Source organism: Oryx dammah, unplaced genomic scaffold (genome assembly GCF_014754425.2).
Source record: "Oryx dammah isolate SB20612 unplaced genomic scaffold, SCBI_Odam_1.1 HiC_scaffold_19, whole genome shotgun sequence".
Lineage (NCBI taxonomy): Eukaryota > Metazoa > Chordata > Mammalia > Artiodactyla > Bovidae > Oryx > Oryx dammah.
Window position 1 is genome coordinate 86,346,784 of NW_024070203.1, and position 19,115 is coordinate 86,365,898.

The window sequence follows — 19,115 nt, forward strand, 5'->3', positions numbered from 1 at the left end:
AGAAGAGAGTGAAAAAGTTGGCTTCAAGCTCAACATTCAGAAAACGAAGATCATGGCATCTGGTCCCATCACTTCATGGCAAATAGATGGGGAAACAGTGGACACAGTGTCAGACTTTATTTTTGGGGGCTCCAAAATCACTGCAGAAGGTGACTGCAGCCATGAAATTAAAAGACACTTACTCCTTGGAAGGAAAGTTATGACCAACCAAGACAGCATATTCAAAAGCAGAGACATTACTTTGTCAACAAAGGTCTGTCTAGTCAAGGCTATGGTTTTTCCAGTAGTCATGTATGGATGTGAGAGTTGGATTGTGAAGAAAGCTGAGCACCGAAGAATTGATGCTTTTGAACTGTGGTGTTGGAGAAGACTCTTGTGATTCCTTTGGACTGCAAGGAGATCGAACCAGTCCATTCTAAAGGACATCAGTCCTGGGTGTTCATTGGAAGGAATGATGCTAAAGCTGAAACTCCAATACTTTGGCCAACTCATGTGAAGAGTTGACTCACTGGAAAAGACTCTGATGCTGGGAGGGATTGGGGGCAGGAGGAGAAGGGGACGATAGAGGATGAGATGGCTGGATGGCATCACCGACTCGATGGACATGAGTTTGAGTGAACTCCAGGAGTTGGTGATGGACAGAGAAGCCTAGCATGCTGCAATTCATGGAGTCACAAAGAGTCAGACATGACTGCGCGACTGAACTGAACTCAACTGAACTGAATGTATAGAGTCATCTCTTGTGTTGCTAGAACCAGTGCGTTCTTTGGCAAGATTCTGTTAGCCTTTGCTCTGCTTGATTTTGTACTCCAAGGCCAAACTTTTCTGTTACTCAGATATTTCTTGACTTCCTACTTTTACATTCTAATCCCCTATGATGAAAGGATTATGTTTTTTGGTGTTAGGTCTAGAAGATTTTGTAGGTCTTCATAGAACTGGTCATCTTCAACTTCTTCAGCATCAGTGGTTGGGACCTAGACTTGGATATTCTGATGTTAAATCTTTTGCCTTAGAAATGTACCAAGGTCATTCTGTCATTTTTGAGATTGCACCCAAGTACTGCATTTTAGAGTCTTTTATTGATTATGAGGACTACTGCCTTTCTTTTGTATGATTCTTACCCACAGTAGTATATATAATGGTTATGTGAATTAAATTCACTCATCCCAACCCATTTTACTCCAGTGATTCCTAAGATATCAATGATTACTCTTGCCATCTCCTGCTTGACCATGTCCAAGTTACCTTGATTAAAGGACCTAACATTCAAGGTTCCTATGCAATATTGTTCTTTATAGCATTGGATTTTCCTTTCACCACAGACTCATCCACCACTGAAAGTCATTTCCAGTTTTGTCCAGCCACTTCATTCTTTCTGGCTACTGCTGCTGCTGCTAAGTCGCTTCAGTCGTGTCCGACTCTGGGTGACCCCATAGATGGCAGCCCACCAGGCTCCACCATCCCTGGGATTCTCCAGGCAAGAACACTGGAGTGGGTTGCCATTTCCTTCTCCAATGCATGAAAGTGAAAAGTCAAAGTGAAGTCACTCAATCATGTCCGACTCTTAGTGACCCCACAGACTGCAGCCCACCAGGCTCCTCCATCCATGGGATTTTCCAGGCAAGAGTACTGGAGTGGGTTGCCATTGCCTTCTTTCTGGAACTATTAGTAATTACCCTCGTTCCTTTCTTCCCCAGTGGCATACTGGATACGTCCAACCTGGGGGCTCATCTTTCAGTGTCATTATCTTTTTGCCTTTTTATGCTGTTCATGGGGTGATTTGCCACGGCAAAAATACTGGAGTGGTTTGCCATTGCCTCCTCCAGTGGACCATGTTTTGTCAGAACTCTCCACTATGACCCGTCCGTCTTGGGTGGCCCTGCACACCACGGCTCCTAGCTTCACTGAGTTACACAAGCTCCTTCGCCTTGCGAAGACAGTGATCAGTGAAAGGGATCCAGGAAGCACAATCTTAGTGGCATCCTTGGATCACTGGTTTTTGATAACTTGATACAGCCAATGTTACTGCCAGCATGTAGTTGAAATTGTACATGGTTATGCTTTAAGTTTTCAGAACACACAATCCCTTTGGTGGTATTGAAGTTTCCTCGACCAAAATCTGCCTATATGTACTGCATTCTAGACTTTGTGCAGACTGAATTTCCCATTTTCAAGGCTTCCACTTATATTGGATTTCTTAAGAATATTTAAGACCTGAGTCTTACATATTTTGATATTATTCAATAGATTTGCATACATCCCTAGACTCCCAAAGAGATACCATTTTCTGAGTGAATCATTGCCATGTATGGAGGTCTATTATAGGCTAACTTCTTATTTAGCTTTCATAACAGTAAGTTATCTGTGCAATGGATAACTTTGAAGTTGCTACATTTGCAATATAAAGTTTGGAAAATATTAATGGCAAAGATCATATTGGGAGAAAAAAATATTTTTATTTGAATAAATGCTTTTATATTTTAGAAATGTATATTTCTGCCATGAATAACTGAAGTCTCCATTTCTTGCCCAGTGAATTCACTGTGATTTTTTCCATGTGATACATATTTATAAGGTGTCTGCCTTTGCCTGGAAGACTATCAGACTTCAGAATATTGCAGTGAACACCCCAAAATTCTCCTACAGCAAACTTTGAATGGGGAAGGAAATAGTCAAAAAATCAGATGAATATACATAAATGTGCTCTGCTCATTCACTCAGTCGTATCTGACTCTACGAAACCCCACAAGCTCTAGCCCGCCAGCCTCCTCAGGCCATGGAATGTTACAGGCAAGAATAGCGGAACCGATTGCCATTTCCTACTTCATGGGTTCTTCCAGAACCAGAAACTGAACCTGTGTCTCTTCTGGAACCTGCATTGGCAGGCAGACTCTTTACCACTGTGCCACCTGGGGTATAAGGTATCAATAAATGCAGTGATTAAAATGAAACACAGTAATAGAGTAGAAGTTAGGGGTTGAGACAGGTGGGTAGATGATTACTGTAATTTGGGTGATCAGTCTTTCTGAAGAAGTGAGATATTAGCTGAGATTTAAATTGCAAAAGGAGCGAGCATGGTAAGCATATAAGAAAAGGACATTGAAGTTAGACCTATAACTGAATAGCATAACATTTTTACTCAGGTTCTAAACAACAATATTGGAGAAGGCAATGGCACCCCACTCCAGTACTCTTGCCTGGAAAATCCCATGGATGGAGGAGCCTGGTGGGCTGAAGTCCATGGGGTAGCGAAGTCAGACACGACTGAGGGACTTCACTTTCACTTTTCACTTTCATGCATTGGAGAAGGAAATGGCAACCCACTCCAGTGTTCTTGCCTGGAGAATCCCAGGGACAGGAGAGCCTGGTGGGCTGCCGTCTATGGGGTCACAAAGAGTTGGACATGACTGAAGTGACTTAGCAGCAGCAGCAAACAACAACATCAAAGAATTCTGAAAGTTGTAGTCATGGTACCTCCAATTATGTTACCAAAATTAACATTTCAGATGTCATCATCGGTGGGATTGTAGGGCCATTCCAAGTTTCTCATCAATAGTTACGGTGTTTCTACTAATGACTGGCTCTAGAAACATAGTCTTTAGGATTATCTCAGTCAACATTTTTCCCATAGCCTTAGGCCACTACTGCATATATGAATTTATTTCATTAACAACATAGGAGTTTTAAAACAAATCAGGTTGGGGAAAAAATCCTAATATCCATCACGGATCAAGGTACCAAGGATCAAGGTTCAATACAACTTGTGATGATGAAGATGCTGTATGTGTATATACTGTCCAGTATGACAACCACCTGTTACAAGTGGCTGAAATGTGTCCAGTACAACAGAGGAACTGACTTTGAAATTATACTTAATTAATTTAAATGTAAATGCATTGATTAATGTAGTAGTTAAAAGGATATCTTGAATACAGTATGTTTATAATTTATAATGAATTAGTCATGTTGCTGCCTCTACACTTTCACAGTTGGTTTTCTTTGGCAAACTGAAATATAGTTTTTACCTGTTTATGGTTTTGGAGGTAATGGTGCAAAACTGAACATAGAGAAGTGTTGAATTGAAACAATATACAAGCAATAATAAATTAAAGAGAGTTAACCTCTGTTCCCTTAATGTATTTTGTGTTCAGTCATAATTTTCAGTGTTTCTGACTAGTAAAAAATAGTAGTGACAAAATGTGAGTTAGGAAAAAAAGTCTGTAAGGATCTTCTGGGGGAAAAATAGATATTATTGTGGTGTATCCCTGCTCTCCCTCAACTAAACTGAGTTTAATAGAATGATTGATAGCATAGAAATAATGCAGACCAACAGTTTATCTACCTTTTGTCATTGATAGTAGTAAAAAACCTGATTTTTTAAATCAAACAAATGGCTATTTTAATTATGATGATTGCTTGCTATTAATCATAAAAAAAAAATCCTGTAGTAATCAACTATGAAAGTACATACTGTTCAGTAAGCCCTAGAATGAAGTTATTGTAAGTTAAAAACAATAATTTTGGAAGACTAATGGGAAAGAGGAAGAAAAGCCTTTCCGATTATCAAGATTTTCCAGAAACAATTTTGATTACTTTTGTAAGTCAAGCTTCGCAGATGAAATAAATTATATATGCTTCAGATTCATATTTGGTTGCAATGTTAGTTTTGTATGAACTAGATCACATGAAACATAGTCAAAACCTTAAAACTATTTCAGTATTATCCAAGACCATCTTTTAAAATGTATATTTATTTAGAAATGAATGATCAATGCATATTTGTAAAATTCTATTAAAATATAGTACAGACATGTTGCAGTTATAATTAATAATATACAAGTAATTTTTAAAATTTTTCAAATAATTGACTATTTTTGCTATTGAGTTTGAACACCAGAGAATGGGAGGGCTAAACAATGTATCACCAACTCATTTTAGGCATAAAGTAACTCTCCAGCTCAGTTTTCCTTTTAGAAAATAATGGTCTCAATGTAGCCCAATTCAAAAACAAAAAAAGATGAGCCATGAATACCTAACATTAAGAAACATTGTATCAACAAAAAATTATTTTATATTATTTTTATTTACTCTTGAACAGAAAGTGTGTTTATCAATTTAAGCAAAGTGATTCTCTTTAACATCATCCCTTTGAATATTAATTCATTTGCATTCAATTAAAATAGTACTTGCTTCACACAATAATCAATAACCAACTTTTAAGGAATGAATGGATGGCATCAAGTGGGATTCATCTATATTTATAACGGTTACTAAGTGAATTACAATTGCAAATTATTGTTTAGCCACACAATACAAGTTAAAAAATGTTGAATAGCACTGAAATCTTGCAAAAAAAAAAGATAAATGAGGATTTATTTCTGTCTTTGGAAGACAGAGAAAAAGCTTAAATTGCTCAACTAAATAAACTATTCTTCACTTTCATGTGAATTTGTATCCTCATGAAGAAATGCAGGCAGGATAATGTATTCTCAATTGAACTTTCAGCTATATTCCCCAACATGCAAGTTGTAAATAATCATAGCTAAAATGAATATCTGAAATGCATGTGATTGAGCAAAGAGGGATATACTCACCAATTTAATGCTTTTCATAAACCTCACCTTTTTTTTTTTCAACACTTCGAGACTAATTTGGTTTACTCTTTATTATCTGCCATATTGTTTCATTCACTTGGCATCCTCATTCTGGGATATATATGCTTCATTACTTTCTGTTTACTACTTTACCTAAAACAAATGCCTTTTTTCCAGTCATTGCAGTAATAGGCTTGCCACCTAAATTCCCCAGTGCTTTATTTTCTAAACACAGTAAGCATCTGCCCTATACTCAAAGCATGATGCAGCTTATGTTAACCCTTCTAACTCTGCGTTTATTTTTATTTATTCCTCATTTTTGTCCTTCATCTCTATACCTGTTTTCTTCTACATTCTATTTTATTGATCTGGCATTAGATATCCCATCAAGATACTGTTTTCATTTCATATAGCATTTATGTGCAGTTGCTTCTAGAATGGTCACTTTCCTCCTACCATTTCACCTTCCCTAGACTACACTCCACCAAGAACTGCTATAACTTCTAGTCTTTAAATCTCATTTCCCCTTCTCTGGAAAAGAAGTATTTCACTTGTCCACCATTGTCCTCAGCCTGGTAGAGCATAGATTATTTTACATTAAATACCTTCCTTTGTTATGATGTGTGTTAACTTCCTTTTCTATAGTACCCCTGTGAAGGGCCTGTTAAAGTCTAGTCAACATCATCTTTCTTCGTCTTCAAAGATTTCTGAAATTCTTCTTAATTTATGAATCTTCCAGCTAAGTAGAAGAGACACACCATCTCTTTTATGCAAAAATATTACCATCTTAAGCTTCTATACTTTCAGTTCAATTCAGTTCACTCAGTTGTGTCTGACTCTCTGTGACCCCATGGACTGCAGCACGCCAGGCTTCCCTGTCCATCACCAACCCCCAGAGCTTGCCCAAACTCATGTTCATTGGGTTGGTGATGCCATCCAACCACCTCATCCTCTGTTATCCCTTTCTCCTCCTGCCTTCAATCTTTCCCAGCATCAGAGTCTTTTCCAATGAGTCAGTTCTTATTATCAGGTGGCCAGAGTATGCTTTCTACACTTTTACAAACTGTCCAATCTTATCTATCAATTTTATTTAATCATCTGTCATCAAATTACTTCTTGCTTAGACTAATTTTTAAAAACCATTCAGTGGCATCAGTAGTTGTCCAATCCTCCATTATTTAGCTGAAAAGTTATGAAAGGTATTAACTTTGTTTTGGAGAAGATTCTCCTTTTTATCCTTTTTTAATTTTTTCTTTAACAGTAAGCAAACATTGTTACTCATATTAGTTTCACTTGCTAGATGTGAAACTAATAGCAAATTATTATTGTGAACCAATAGCAAAAGTGATAATTTGCTATGGGTATGCTAATGATTGTGGTAATCTGACTTCCCTCGGGACCGGTTTAGAATATCACTATTTTATTGGACATCAGGTTGTCTGTTGAGGATTTTAAGGAAGGGTAGTTACCTTTTGAACTCCCAATTTAAGTAAATAAACCATCAGTAACAACAGTAGCAAAACAATAGCAACAGAAGGAATGTTTTCAAGACCATATTAGCATAAAGCAATTAGGTGTTGGTAATGAGGATTAGTCCCCCCTGTTATGGCAACAACTGCTCCTGAACTCTGAAACAAAGTCCCTTAGGAATCTTTCAAAGTTTTTTGCTTCCTAGTTTCTTGGGAATTCTCCACTCCATCTACCCTTATCTCTTAGGAACAAATCTTTAATTCAACATAGGCATTTAATGCCTAATTTGTTGATAAATAACTGTGTATGCGTTTGAAAGAAAAGAAAAAAACAAATTCCCTTCCAGCACATTTTTCTCCTGAGCATCTGGCCTGTTTTCCTCCCTTCCCCCTTAAGCTTCTGCACTTGCTTAGAGCTTTCACATAGAGTCTATACATAACTCTTTATTTCTCCCCAGTATATATTTCTTATTCCTAATTGTCTGCTCTTAATTTCACATTCTCTCATCTCAATGAAGATCCTGCTTTTAGTATACTTAGTAGTGGGGGGAAAATATGACTGATTGAAGAGGAAATCATAAAAATAATACTCCACAGCTCTAGCTCAACTCTTGATTCTTATTATGTCACTTCATGAAATATCCTTTACTCATGAAATATCTCTTTCCCTCTCTGCACATCCTGACCATGGCATGGCACTTTGGCCAATACTATACTACAGGATGAAAAACAGAAGGGTCACCCACAGGGCAGGATGGAGCCCTTGAGGAATAGAGGCATAGTTTTGAGTGAATATCCCTGGAGGCAGTGAAGTCATAAATAAAGAAAGAAGGAAGGAAAGGAAGGAGAAAGGGAGGGAGAGAGAAAGCAAATGATAAAGATGCCCATTTAGAGCATGTAGATACAGGCTGGCAAATAGATAATGTCCATACAGTGATCTATTTGCCATCTATTTACCACAGATAGATGGGGAAACAGTGGAAACAGTGACAGACTTTATTTTGGGGGGCTCCAAAATCACTAAAGATGGTGACTACAGCCATGAAATTAAAGGACTCTTGCTCCTTGGAAGAAAAGCTATGACCAACCTAGACAGCATATTAAAAAGCAGAGACATTACTTTGCCGACAAAGGTCCATCTAGTCAAAGCTATGGTTTTTCCAGTAGTCATGTATGGATGTGAGAGTTGAACTATAAAGAAAGCTGAGCGCTGAAGAACTGATGCTTTTGAACTGTGGTGTTGGAGAAAACTCTCGAGAGTCCCTTGGACTGCAAGGAGATCCAACTGGTCCATCATAAAAGAGATCAGTCCTGAGTAGTCATTGAAAGGGCTGAGGCTGATTTGGAAGCTCCAATACTTGGGCCACCTGATGCGAAAAACTGACTCATTTGAAAAGACCCTGATGCTGGAAAGGATTGAAGGTGGGAGGAGAAGGGGACGACAGCGGATGAGATGGCTGGATGGCATCACTGACTCGATGGACGCGAGTTTGAGTGAGCTCCGGGCGAGCTTAGGGACAGGGAGGCTTGGCGTGCTGCGGCCCGTGGGGTCACAAAGGCTCGGACACGACTGAGCGACTCAACTGACTGGACAACTGACCCGAGCACAGTGACCAAAGGGCAATAAAGAGGGCCCATGGCAAAAACGCTGTAGGGGGACTTGGGTTAAATGTTGACAAAGCAAGACCCTGCACCCAGGCCAAGGGCTGGGTTTGCTCTCATGCCTCTCTCTCACTGCTCTCTCTTAGAGCATGCATTTAACACAGTGCTGGGCCTTGCTCCAGAACCGAGAAGTGCCGTGTTTGAATACGATAGATGCGGTACAAGCTATGATGAGACACAGGCGAGCATATAAACAAGATAATTTCAGAGAACAATAAGTATTATGAAGAAAATAAAACACGATGGGTTGATAGAAAAAGACTGAAGAGACAATTTCAGATTGGCTGGTTAAAAAACTAAATTGAATACACTGCCCTCTCAATTACCTTGAGTAAAAAAAAAAAAAAAAAAAAAACAGCCTGTACTTTATTCAGCAGGAACATGGTTTTTATTGTAAATGAGACATCTTTCTTAGGTCAGAGATAAAGGGAAGGTAATTCTTGATAGGTGCACTAATGGCACAGCTGTTTTCTAGCTCATTATATTCACTAAATGGTAGTTCCCATTTTATAGCGGCAGCAGTAATAGCATTTCACACAGCCTTTTGAAATTATTGTTTGTCTCTGTTCCCTTCTAGGATGAATGTACATTCTTAAAGAGTTCATATTTTTGAAACTCCAGAATTGCTAGTTCAGTGGGAGGAATAAAATCTTTCCTATTTTTTTCGACTCAGTTACATGATAATGTGAATTAAAATTTAGATCACCTTGCCAGTATTCATGATCCTCAGATCCCAAAGGAGAGGGGGGAGCAACATGTCATAGTACTGTTTGGCACGTTTGAATCTATAGTTTGTGGCTCCTTTCCCTAAAGGCAATGTATTGATGAAACATTTTTTAGTAAAGTCTCCTTTTCTTTGTCACAATCATTGCAAAGTGGTTTCTGAACAAGAGTCGATGCAAAAAGAAACAGGAAAAAAAAAATATATATATATGTCAGGACCTAAAAAGAAAACAGTGTCAACACACATGTGTCTTTTCATGTGCTCCTCGCATATTTGTAGTATAGACTTTAACCACACTTAGTACAGCAATACTCCATAACCAACATTCTTTGTCTACATAAATGGAATAAAACCAAATAGTTATAGTGTTATATTATGTATGGATAATTATTATTTTTTCACTTTTAAAAATTAGTATTCTTTTTGTTAATGGTGAACAACAGGGTATGTCTGAGTCCTATACAACATGGAAAGAAAAATCTATGCGTAAGCTCCAAAATGTTTGTATCAGAAGTAAAATATTACTGTTTAAGTAGGGATCGCTTTGGTAATTTTTAAGCATGATGCTTTTCCATAAGTTGACTTTACAGATGTGCTGGCTGTGGTTGTTTTTAGTGTATCCTACCTCCTTCCTCCCTTTTCTGTAAGAACTCTGGCCAACAGGAGGTCAGAGGCAAGATACGAACAAACAATCTAGGACTCTGGAGAGGTGATTCCTCGTTCTTTCCTTTGCATCATAGGCCAAAACAAAATATACGTTGTTTGAAAGGTGAAAACATGTTTTCCCACCTGCTCATGGTTCAAAGCTCTTTATATATATTACCTTTGTAGAAAATAGAATGTGCACTAATCATCTGTCCATACATAGCACCTTTATGTTCTTTTATATAGCTTTTGTCTTAGAAAATTCACTTACTTTTACTTTGTCGGCAAAGGCAAATGATGAAAAACAGGAGGAGGAGAGTAAAAGCCAATGTAGGGGGTGGGATGAGGTTTTAGATAAGGTGATCAGAGAAGGTTTCCTCTGGAAGAAAATTTGCACAGAGACCTAAATCTCAGTTTAAATTTATTCTCTCTGCAAATTAGACACAAGCCCCCCCCCACCTTTTTTTTACATCCTCTGTGACAGAAAACTTGCTTAATTATTCTTACCATTGAATCCTGCTAAGCAGAGAAGTTGTGGATATATTGAGTAGAATCACAGCTGGAAAACCTGCAATATACATGGCTCTCTGCCAAGGCTACTGTCAATGAAAAATAGTCATGAACTCACCCATGCTTCTGCATTACCTTGAAAAGATCTGCAGATCGGCTCTGCTTATCTTGAGGCAGAAATTTCATTTCTTCCTTCGTTAGTGGCATGTTGGGTTGTATTTTTATCTTCAGACTGCATCCTATTTGTCCCAAAGAGCCATTGGCCTGTCTCAATTGTGGGGAGATGCTAGCAATGTGAAGTGCTTCTCTGAGAAAAGTTGGAGTATATTCCCAGGACATTTCATCCGATTTCTTCCGAATCTTCGGCTTAGAGAGCTTTTTGTTTTGTTTAATTGTTCCATAAATAATTATAGTCAGTTATTTCTTTGTCAGAATCCAATACTTTACAGCAAATTTATTTTAGGATATATATTACCATAATTTTAAAATTTTTATGTGGAGATTGGAAAGACTTTACCACTCAGTTAAAACCCCTGTTGCAGATAGACCAAAATGCTTTTGTTTTTGCTTTAAATTATCAGAATATCATGTGTCCACATAGTATTGACATTAAAATCTGGGCCTTACTGCCTATATATATTTTATTAGATCAATCTTTTCATGAAATAATTTTTATCTTAAAATCACATAAATGTACCTCCTGCATGTTGATCAGAACATTTATCAATTCAAGCTGCCTAATATTATGGAAATTATGAACAGAAAGTTAACAACATGCCATTTCTGTCCTTTGGTGTGTCCATCTTGGCATGAAATGTTCCCTTGGTATCTCTAATTTTCTTGAAGAGGTCTCTAGTAATATGCAGAGTTCATTTCAGTCCAGTTCAGTTCAGTCACTCAATCGTGTCCAACCAAGGAGTAAAGCGTCTTTTAATTTCATGGCTGCAGTCACCATCTGCAGTGATTTTGGAGCCGCAAAAAATAAAGTCTGACACTGTTTCCCCATCTATTTCCCATGAAGTGATGGGACCAGATGCCATGATCTTCGTTTTCTGAATGTTGAGCTTTAGGCCAACTTTTTTATTCTCCTCTTTCACTTTCATCAAGATGCAGAGTACTCATGCTAAATGCTGGGGTAGATGAATCACAAGCTGGAATCAAGTTTCCTGGGAGAAATATCAACAACCTCAGATATGTAGATCATACTACTCTAATTGCAGAAAGTGAAGTCAGGAGGTAAAGTGACTTTTGAGGAAGTTGAAAGAGGAGAGTGAAAAAGCTGGCTTGAAACTCAACATTAAAAATCTAAGATCATGACATCTCATCTCATCGCTTTTTGGCAAATAGAAGGGGAGAAAGTGGAGGTAGTGACAGACTTTATTTTCTTGGGCTCCAAAATCACTGTGATGGTGACTGCATCCATGAAATTAAGGGATGCTTGCTCCTTAGAAGGAAAGCTGTGATAAACCTAGACAGCATATTAAACAGTGGAGACATCACTTTGCCAACAAAAGTCCATCTAGTCAAAGCTGTGGTTTTTCCAGTAGTCATGTATGGATATGAGAGTTGGACTATAAAGAAAGCTGAGCACCGAAGAACTGATGCTTTTGAACTGTGGTGTTGGAGACGACTCTTGAGAGTCCCTTGGACTGCAAGAAGATCCACCCAGTCCATCCTAAAGGAAATCAGTCCTGAATATTCATTGGAAGGACTGATGCTGAAACTGAAACTTCAATACTTTGGCCACCTGATGTGAACAGCCAACTCATTGGAAAAGACCCTGATGCTGGGAAAGATTGAATGTGGGAGGAGAAGGGGACAGCAGAGGATGAGATGACTGGATGGCATCACTGACTCAATGGACATGAGTTTGAGTAAACTCTGGGAGTTGGTGATGGACAGGAAGGCCTGGTATGCTATAGTCCATGGGGTCTCAAAGAATCGAACATGACCGAATGACTGAGCTGATTCCAGTAGTCAAGTATGGATTATGAGACTTTATCCTTAAAGAAGGTTGATGACGGAAGAATTGATGCTTTGAAATTGTGGTGCTGGAGAAGACTCTTGAGAGTCCTTTGAACTGCAAGGAGATCAAACCAGTCAATCCTAAAGGAAATCAAACCCTAATATACATTGGCAAGACTGATGCTGAAGCTGCTACTTTGGTGATCTGATTCGAAGAGCCGACTCATTGGAAAAGACCTTCGTGCTAGGGACCATTGAGGACAAAAGGCGGAGGAGGTGGCTGAGGATAAGACGGTTAGATAGTATCACTGACTCACTGAACGTGAAATTGAACATATTCTGGGAGTTAGTGGAGGCCAAAAGAGTCTGACATGCTGCAGTCTATGAGGTCACGAGAAGTACTATGTGACTTAGCAACTTAACAACAACCACATAATTTCCAATGAAACCTTGTTTGTAAACACTGAAATATAATGAAATATTTAATTTTAATTTATTGGAAACTAATTTTTAAAATATACCTATTTTTTCTAATATTAAAGCACTTTGGATAGTCTATAAATTATTCCAAAATTTTCAATAGAAAACAATTTAATGTCATCAGATATACCTTTTGGGGAAATAGTTTTTGCCCTTAGAATTTATGGTGAAAAATATATTGTGTTTTGTCTAAACAGTCAAAAATATTCATAAATATCTGCTTTGGGGCAAGACAGATACATAATTCACTGGCAGTAATAGTAAACACATTTAATATAAAATGACCTGTGGTGTGACTGAGTGAAGTATAGATTATTATGACAGCAAATAAGAGAAGCAATTGACCTATTCTTTAATCCACTCTAATGATCTTCCTTCAAGGTTCCTTTGTTCAGTATAATTTATACTGTAAAAATTATACAGTGATAATTTATATAGTATATATATACATATATAATGACTGTATAATTTATTGTCCAAACCACGATACATTTGAAGGTGAAAGAGGACCCTATTTATGATTACATGAGGCAGTAGTAGAACGTGGGCATACTAGGAGGCGTGGCCTCCCTATTTTACCCCAGCACTTTAGATGTAGAGCCCTTGCGTGTGTCTATAAATACAAAGGTGCATATGTGTTGCTATGCTGCTTTTATATTTTGGAAAGCTCACTTAATCCACAAATCTGGCAGGGTCCTCTGTGCTACCTCTGTTTTTCCATCTAGAGATGATGTAAACTGCTAAGATTAAGTATTAGTACATTATCTTTTTAAACACAATGTATAGATTAGACACTGGGTAGTTTACTACAAGAATCTTTGCGATCATTGTGGGCAAGTTGTTCAACTGATTATTTGACTGTTTTGATGAAGGACAGTGATAAGCGCACCAGCACCACCTGTAAAAGCATTGAGCCATTCATTGCACAGGGAAGTTCCTGCAGGCCTCGCTTTTGTTGAGAGTTGCTTCTGTTCGTTCTGCAGGACCAGTGGTTTTGGCGCGTGAGAAACCACAGGGTGATGGATGGATACCCCATGCAGATCACTTACTTCTGGCGGGGCTTGCCTCCTAGTATTGACGCAGTTTATGAAAACAGTGATGGAAATTTTGTCTTCTTTAAAGGTAAGGAATATTTCCCATGTCTTGCTCTGTTATAGCCTGATCACATTGTCTAGGACCTTGTTGTACACATAGGGATGAATAAATAAAACCTATTGTGTGAGTTTATGTAGCTAATTCATTCTATAAAATGAACCACATATGTTAGCTACAAATATAAATGAAGCAAGATCAAAGATAATTTTTAATTCTCTAATTTATGTTTTCTCATACAATATCCTCATTTGTAAGTCAAATTTAGGAGGCACTGTGATCACTTAGACTTTTTAGATTTGGCCTAAAGGCACCAGAGAAATAAATATACAAATAAATACATAAATTAATTAATTAATTAAAAGTAATTTTTCTAAGGTATTTGGTTTTTTGTAGAGAGTATTTGGGATTGCTTGCTGTTTTTACACAATGAAATTCATTTCACTTATTTTCATATATAATCTCTTCAATGTAATTTAGTCAGCTTAATCTCTTTACATGATTTAGTCAATTTATGTTAAATAGTTTTCAATAAACTAAGAAATTACTCATAATGATAAGAAAAACATATGAGTAGAAAAAAGTCACCCAATCATTTTACCCAATAAAATTTGTTGTTTGCTATTTGTCTGAGTGACAAATTTCAATTGCACAAATACTAATGTCTAGCATGCAAAAATGAGGTTATTTGAATTAAATTAAATTGAATTTAAGTCAAGTGACTGGTCCTCCCATCTTCTAAAGTTGTGCGGTGCTTAGTCGCCCAGTCGTGTCTGACTCTTTGTGACCCCATGGACTGTAGCCCACCAGGCTCCTCTGTCCATGGGAATTTTCCAGACAAGAATCCTGGAGTAGGTTACCATGCCCTCCTCCAGGGAATCTTCCCAACCTAGGGATTGAGCCCAGGTCTCCCGCATTGGGGGTGGATTCTTTTGCTAATATTCAAAACAATAAATCTTAAGATCTTAAGTCTGTTGGGGGCAGAGGGCCCAGGGAAAAGAGACTGATTGAGTTGAAGGATTAAAAGAACTGTGAAGAGAACAAGTTTGAGTTGACTTGAGGAAAAGTAGACTGCAGAATGAATGTGACTGAATGGATTACTTAAGAGTCTAAAGGACTGAGAATAAGCTTAAATAAAGATTGAGACTGAGGGAAAAGAAAAAGGAATTTTAACCAAATAAAGCAATTATTCTCAGGACCAAACTAGAAGAATTTGTAGCGGTGATGAGAGTAATGAAAATACAGGATTTGCGAGATACTTGTCATATTTTAAGTGAAGTCCAAACCACCCATATAAAACCAAGGTGTATACTCAGAATTTATTTTGTCTTTACAAATTATAACCTGAGAAAGAAGGGGTATAGTATATTAATTATGAGAATACCATGGTCCTGAAGTCATATTACTAATTTTGAGCACTTACTAGCTGTATGAACTATATAGCAACTCAAGTCCGTATTTATCAGTTTCTCCACCTGGAAAATGGTGGTACTAGGGTTCCCCATCTCAGGATGAAAGACTATATTAAGAGTACATGGGAAGTGCTTGGTACAAGTAAGCCCTCAATAAATGCCAACTGTTGCTGCTGGTGGTACGATTGCTATTAATATTATTGCCCTCCTGCTCTCTATAAGTAAATAAAGAAAGTAGACATGTACTGTATCTTGCAGACAAAGAAAAGATACATCTGAAGGGTCTGGATCTTAGAGCCATGATATTTGGAAAAAAATTATCCTCCCCTGCACTTTTCTTTGGTCCTGTGTGTGGTAGCAGCAAAAAAAAAAAAAAAATTAAGAAGAAGCCCTAGCTAGCCTACAGCTGGAGGGCTGTCCCAGGGGGTCCCTTCTCATCCCAGGATCAATAGTGTTCTCTTACAAAACTGCCTGAGGAGAAACTGCCACAGTCCTAAATCAGTGTTCCTTCAGTTCTTTATTGCCGCAGGGCCTTCTCACTTTTTATCCATGTTGCCTCTTCTCACTCCCTAGCTCTGGAATGGGTAGCTCCTTTTCATCTTTCAACAGCTGGCATAAAAGGGATCTCTTCAGAGTGCACTCCCTGTCCACTCCATTTAAAGCAGTATCTTCCAGCTTGCACCAGCCCTTACCTGTAGCATTCAAATGTAAATCTCATGACAGATGGAACTGGTTTCTATTTTCTTGCACACCACTGTGTTTTCAGTGCCCAGAGCAGTGTTGGGTGCATAGTAGGTGCTCAACAAACATTTTAATAAAAGTGAAATGGTTAAACATTTATTTGACTCAGTATGGTGTTTCTTATGTTGAGATGCTAACAGGAACAACTCTGTCTGTTGTCACATATACTTCTGAATGTTTAGCTTGTCAGTGGTGTCTCTTGATATACTGTCATTATAAAGAAATGTCTAATCTTAAAAATTTGCCACTCCAAGGACCCTGCTATCATGCTTCCTTCTCACATTACCTTCAAATAAAGTTGTGGACATGCAGCTCCTTTATTCCAAATGCCATTGCTTATCCAGAGGGAGCCAGAAGCTCTGGTTGCTTCCAGAAAGAATATTTCTTTTTCTGATATCTATCTCATTATTGTCACGAGGATTAGGAGTCCCAGAACTCTGGGCTTTGGGTGGCATATCATCCCCTTTCTTATCTTTCTTGAAGCAATCACACAATCAAAATACCTGTCCCAGCTTGCCACCATCTCTTAATGGCCTTTATCACCTCAAGTGTAGGTAATCAGATCATCTCTTTCATCTCAAGACCATCATCACCAACTTTATTGCTCTAGGGACATTGAGACCACTTCATCTCTAGCAATCCAGCTTCCCTCCCTGTTTAATTTTTTTACATATTTTCTGGTAAACTATAAGCTTCACTTGTTTATCGCTCATCTGTATCCTTCTCACTGGAATATCGGCTCATAAGGTCCAGATCTCTAGTTCGTTATTTATTTACTTCATTCTAATACTGTTGTTTCCAGTACCCCAAACCAGGAGTTGACAAACTTTTCTCTGTAATGACCAAATAGCAAATATTTTAACCTTTAGAAGCCTGTACCATCTCTATTACATATCCTTTTATTTTTCAACCTTCGAAAATGTAAATACTCTTCTTAGATTGTGGGCTGTACAAAAACAGGAGCTTGTCCTAGTTTGCTGAACTCTGTTGTAATCAATGTCTGGAATGTAGTAAACACTACACAAATAATTATTGAATAGATGAAGTATAAAATGCAAGACCTAATCTGTGTTTGTATTCACAGCTCTACACAAATTGGTCTCACCCTATACCAGTCATCCTGAATGACTGTTACTATTGTATTTAAGCATTATTCTTCTCCAGGTTGTTCTTTTCTTGGCCCTTTTCTCTTTGTTTCTTTCTCATTGTTTTTCTCTTCTTCTAATATGTACTATTTGCTCGCGTGCTCAGCAACCCTGTAGACTGTAGCCCCATGGGTCCTCTGTCCATGGGGCTTTTCAGGCAAGAATGCTGAAGTAAATTACCATTTCCACCTCCAGGGGGGCTTCCTGATGCAAGGATCTAACCTGTACCTCCTGCCTTATGCAGTGGAAGTTGTCAATACACAATTATAAAAACAGCTATAGATGTAGTCAGTTTTATATTAATAGAATTTTATTGCTTTTTGATATGCAAAGATGTAGCATCAGTGTTGTCTTTGCTTCTAGCTAATATGTAATAACAGGGATCAGATTTGACCTTCCACCTAAGACCACTAAAAATTGGACAAAGTATATAAAACGATAATATTCATGACATTGGACATCAAGAAAGGTAGTGAATCTTGAGAATTAAAAGTAAAGAGAAGTTAAGTCCAGAAATTGCCCCAGCTTCCTGTCTTGAAAGAATTCTAGGCTATGGACCAACATCTAAGAATCCAGGGAGAGCGCAAAAGATGCTCTCAGTTGAGGAGACGGAGCTGAGAGTCCAGGAGAACAAGGAGCCTACAGTTAACAAGACAAAGTAATGCAGAGGAAAGAGCTGTGCTGACTGAAGATGTGGAGTTTTGCAGAGGAAACTCCTAAGGTATGAGAGAGAGAATTGCTGTGTAAGCATGCAACTGAAGTCTAGAGAGAGAATCATGCAATGGATATAAAAGAAACAAAGCCTGACACTTACATAGGGCTAACATAAGCACTTGTTGCCGCCAGTCACCCGTTGTCCATGCACACTGAACAGAGTCTTGCCTCAGTAGTAGGGGAATTTTATCCTAGAAGGAGCACTGTTTCATTCCTCCCTAACAAATCTTAAAAGACCTGAATTAATCAAATTGTTGTGAAGTAACAGTCCTAAAACTAAGGTCAAGAATAATTATAGGGATACAAAAATATCCACATAGTCAGGAAAAATTCACAGTGTCTGACTTTCCCCATAAGATCAGAAATAAGACAAATGTATGCACACTTGCCAATTGCATTCAGTGTTTTATGCGTGCATGCTCAGTCATGTCTGACTGTCTGTGACCCCATGGACTATAGCCCATCAGGTACCTCTGGCCATGGAATTTCCAGGCAAGAAAACTGAAATGGATTAGCATTTCCTACTCCAGGGGATCTTCCCGACCTGGGGATTGAACACATCTCCTGCATTCCCAGCACTGTGCCACCTGGCAAGCCCCATTCAACGCTGTGCTGGACGTTTTATCTAGTGTAATAAACATGAAGTAAAACAGGATTCACAGACAACGCGATTGTCTGTGTAGAAAATTGGATGCCATCAGCCATTTATCTATAATTGGTCAGTGAGTTTAGCAAGATGGCAAGCTGTAAGACTATCATGCAAAAATTAATTGTATTTCTATATGTTTACAAGACTGTGAAGAGTGTGAGATTTTATCCTAAGCTAACAAGTTAGCCTACCACATTTTCATGAATGTTGGTAGAATATATGAAACTCCTGACTCAGAGAAAATGAGGATCAAAAGAAGTAGCCATTTGTATGAGTTCCCTGAGCCCTAGTTCTCAAAGGGTGATGTGAAATC

The 19,115-nt window shown here is 38.1% G+C and overlaps 1 protein-coding gene across 1 annotated transcript in view; it reads left to right on the plus strand.

The window, feature by feature from the left end:
* MMP16 (matrix metallopeptidase 16) overlaps window positions 1–19,115 on the plus strand; it is a 380,138-nt gene that overhangs the window by 320,646 nt on the left and 40,377 nt on the right. Inside the window, exon 7 of the mRNA XM_040261122.1 lies at window positions 14,033–14,171. Within this exon, the coding sequence (XP_040117056.1) occupies window positions 14,033–14,171 (139 nt within the window). The remainder of the gene's footprint in view (window positions 1–14,032; window positions 14,172–19,115) is intronic.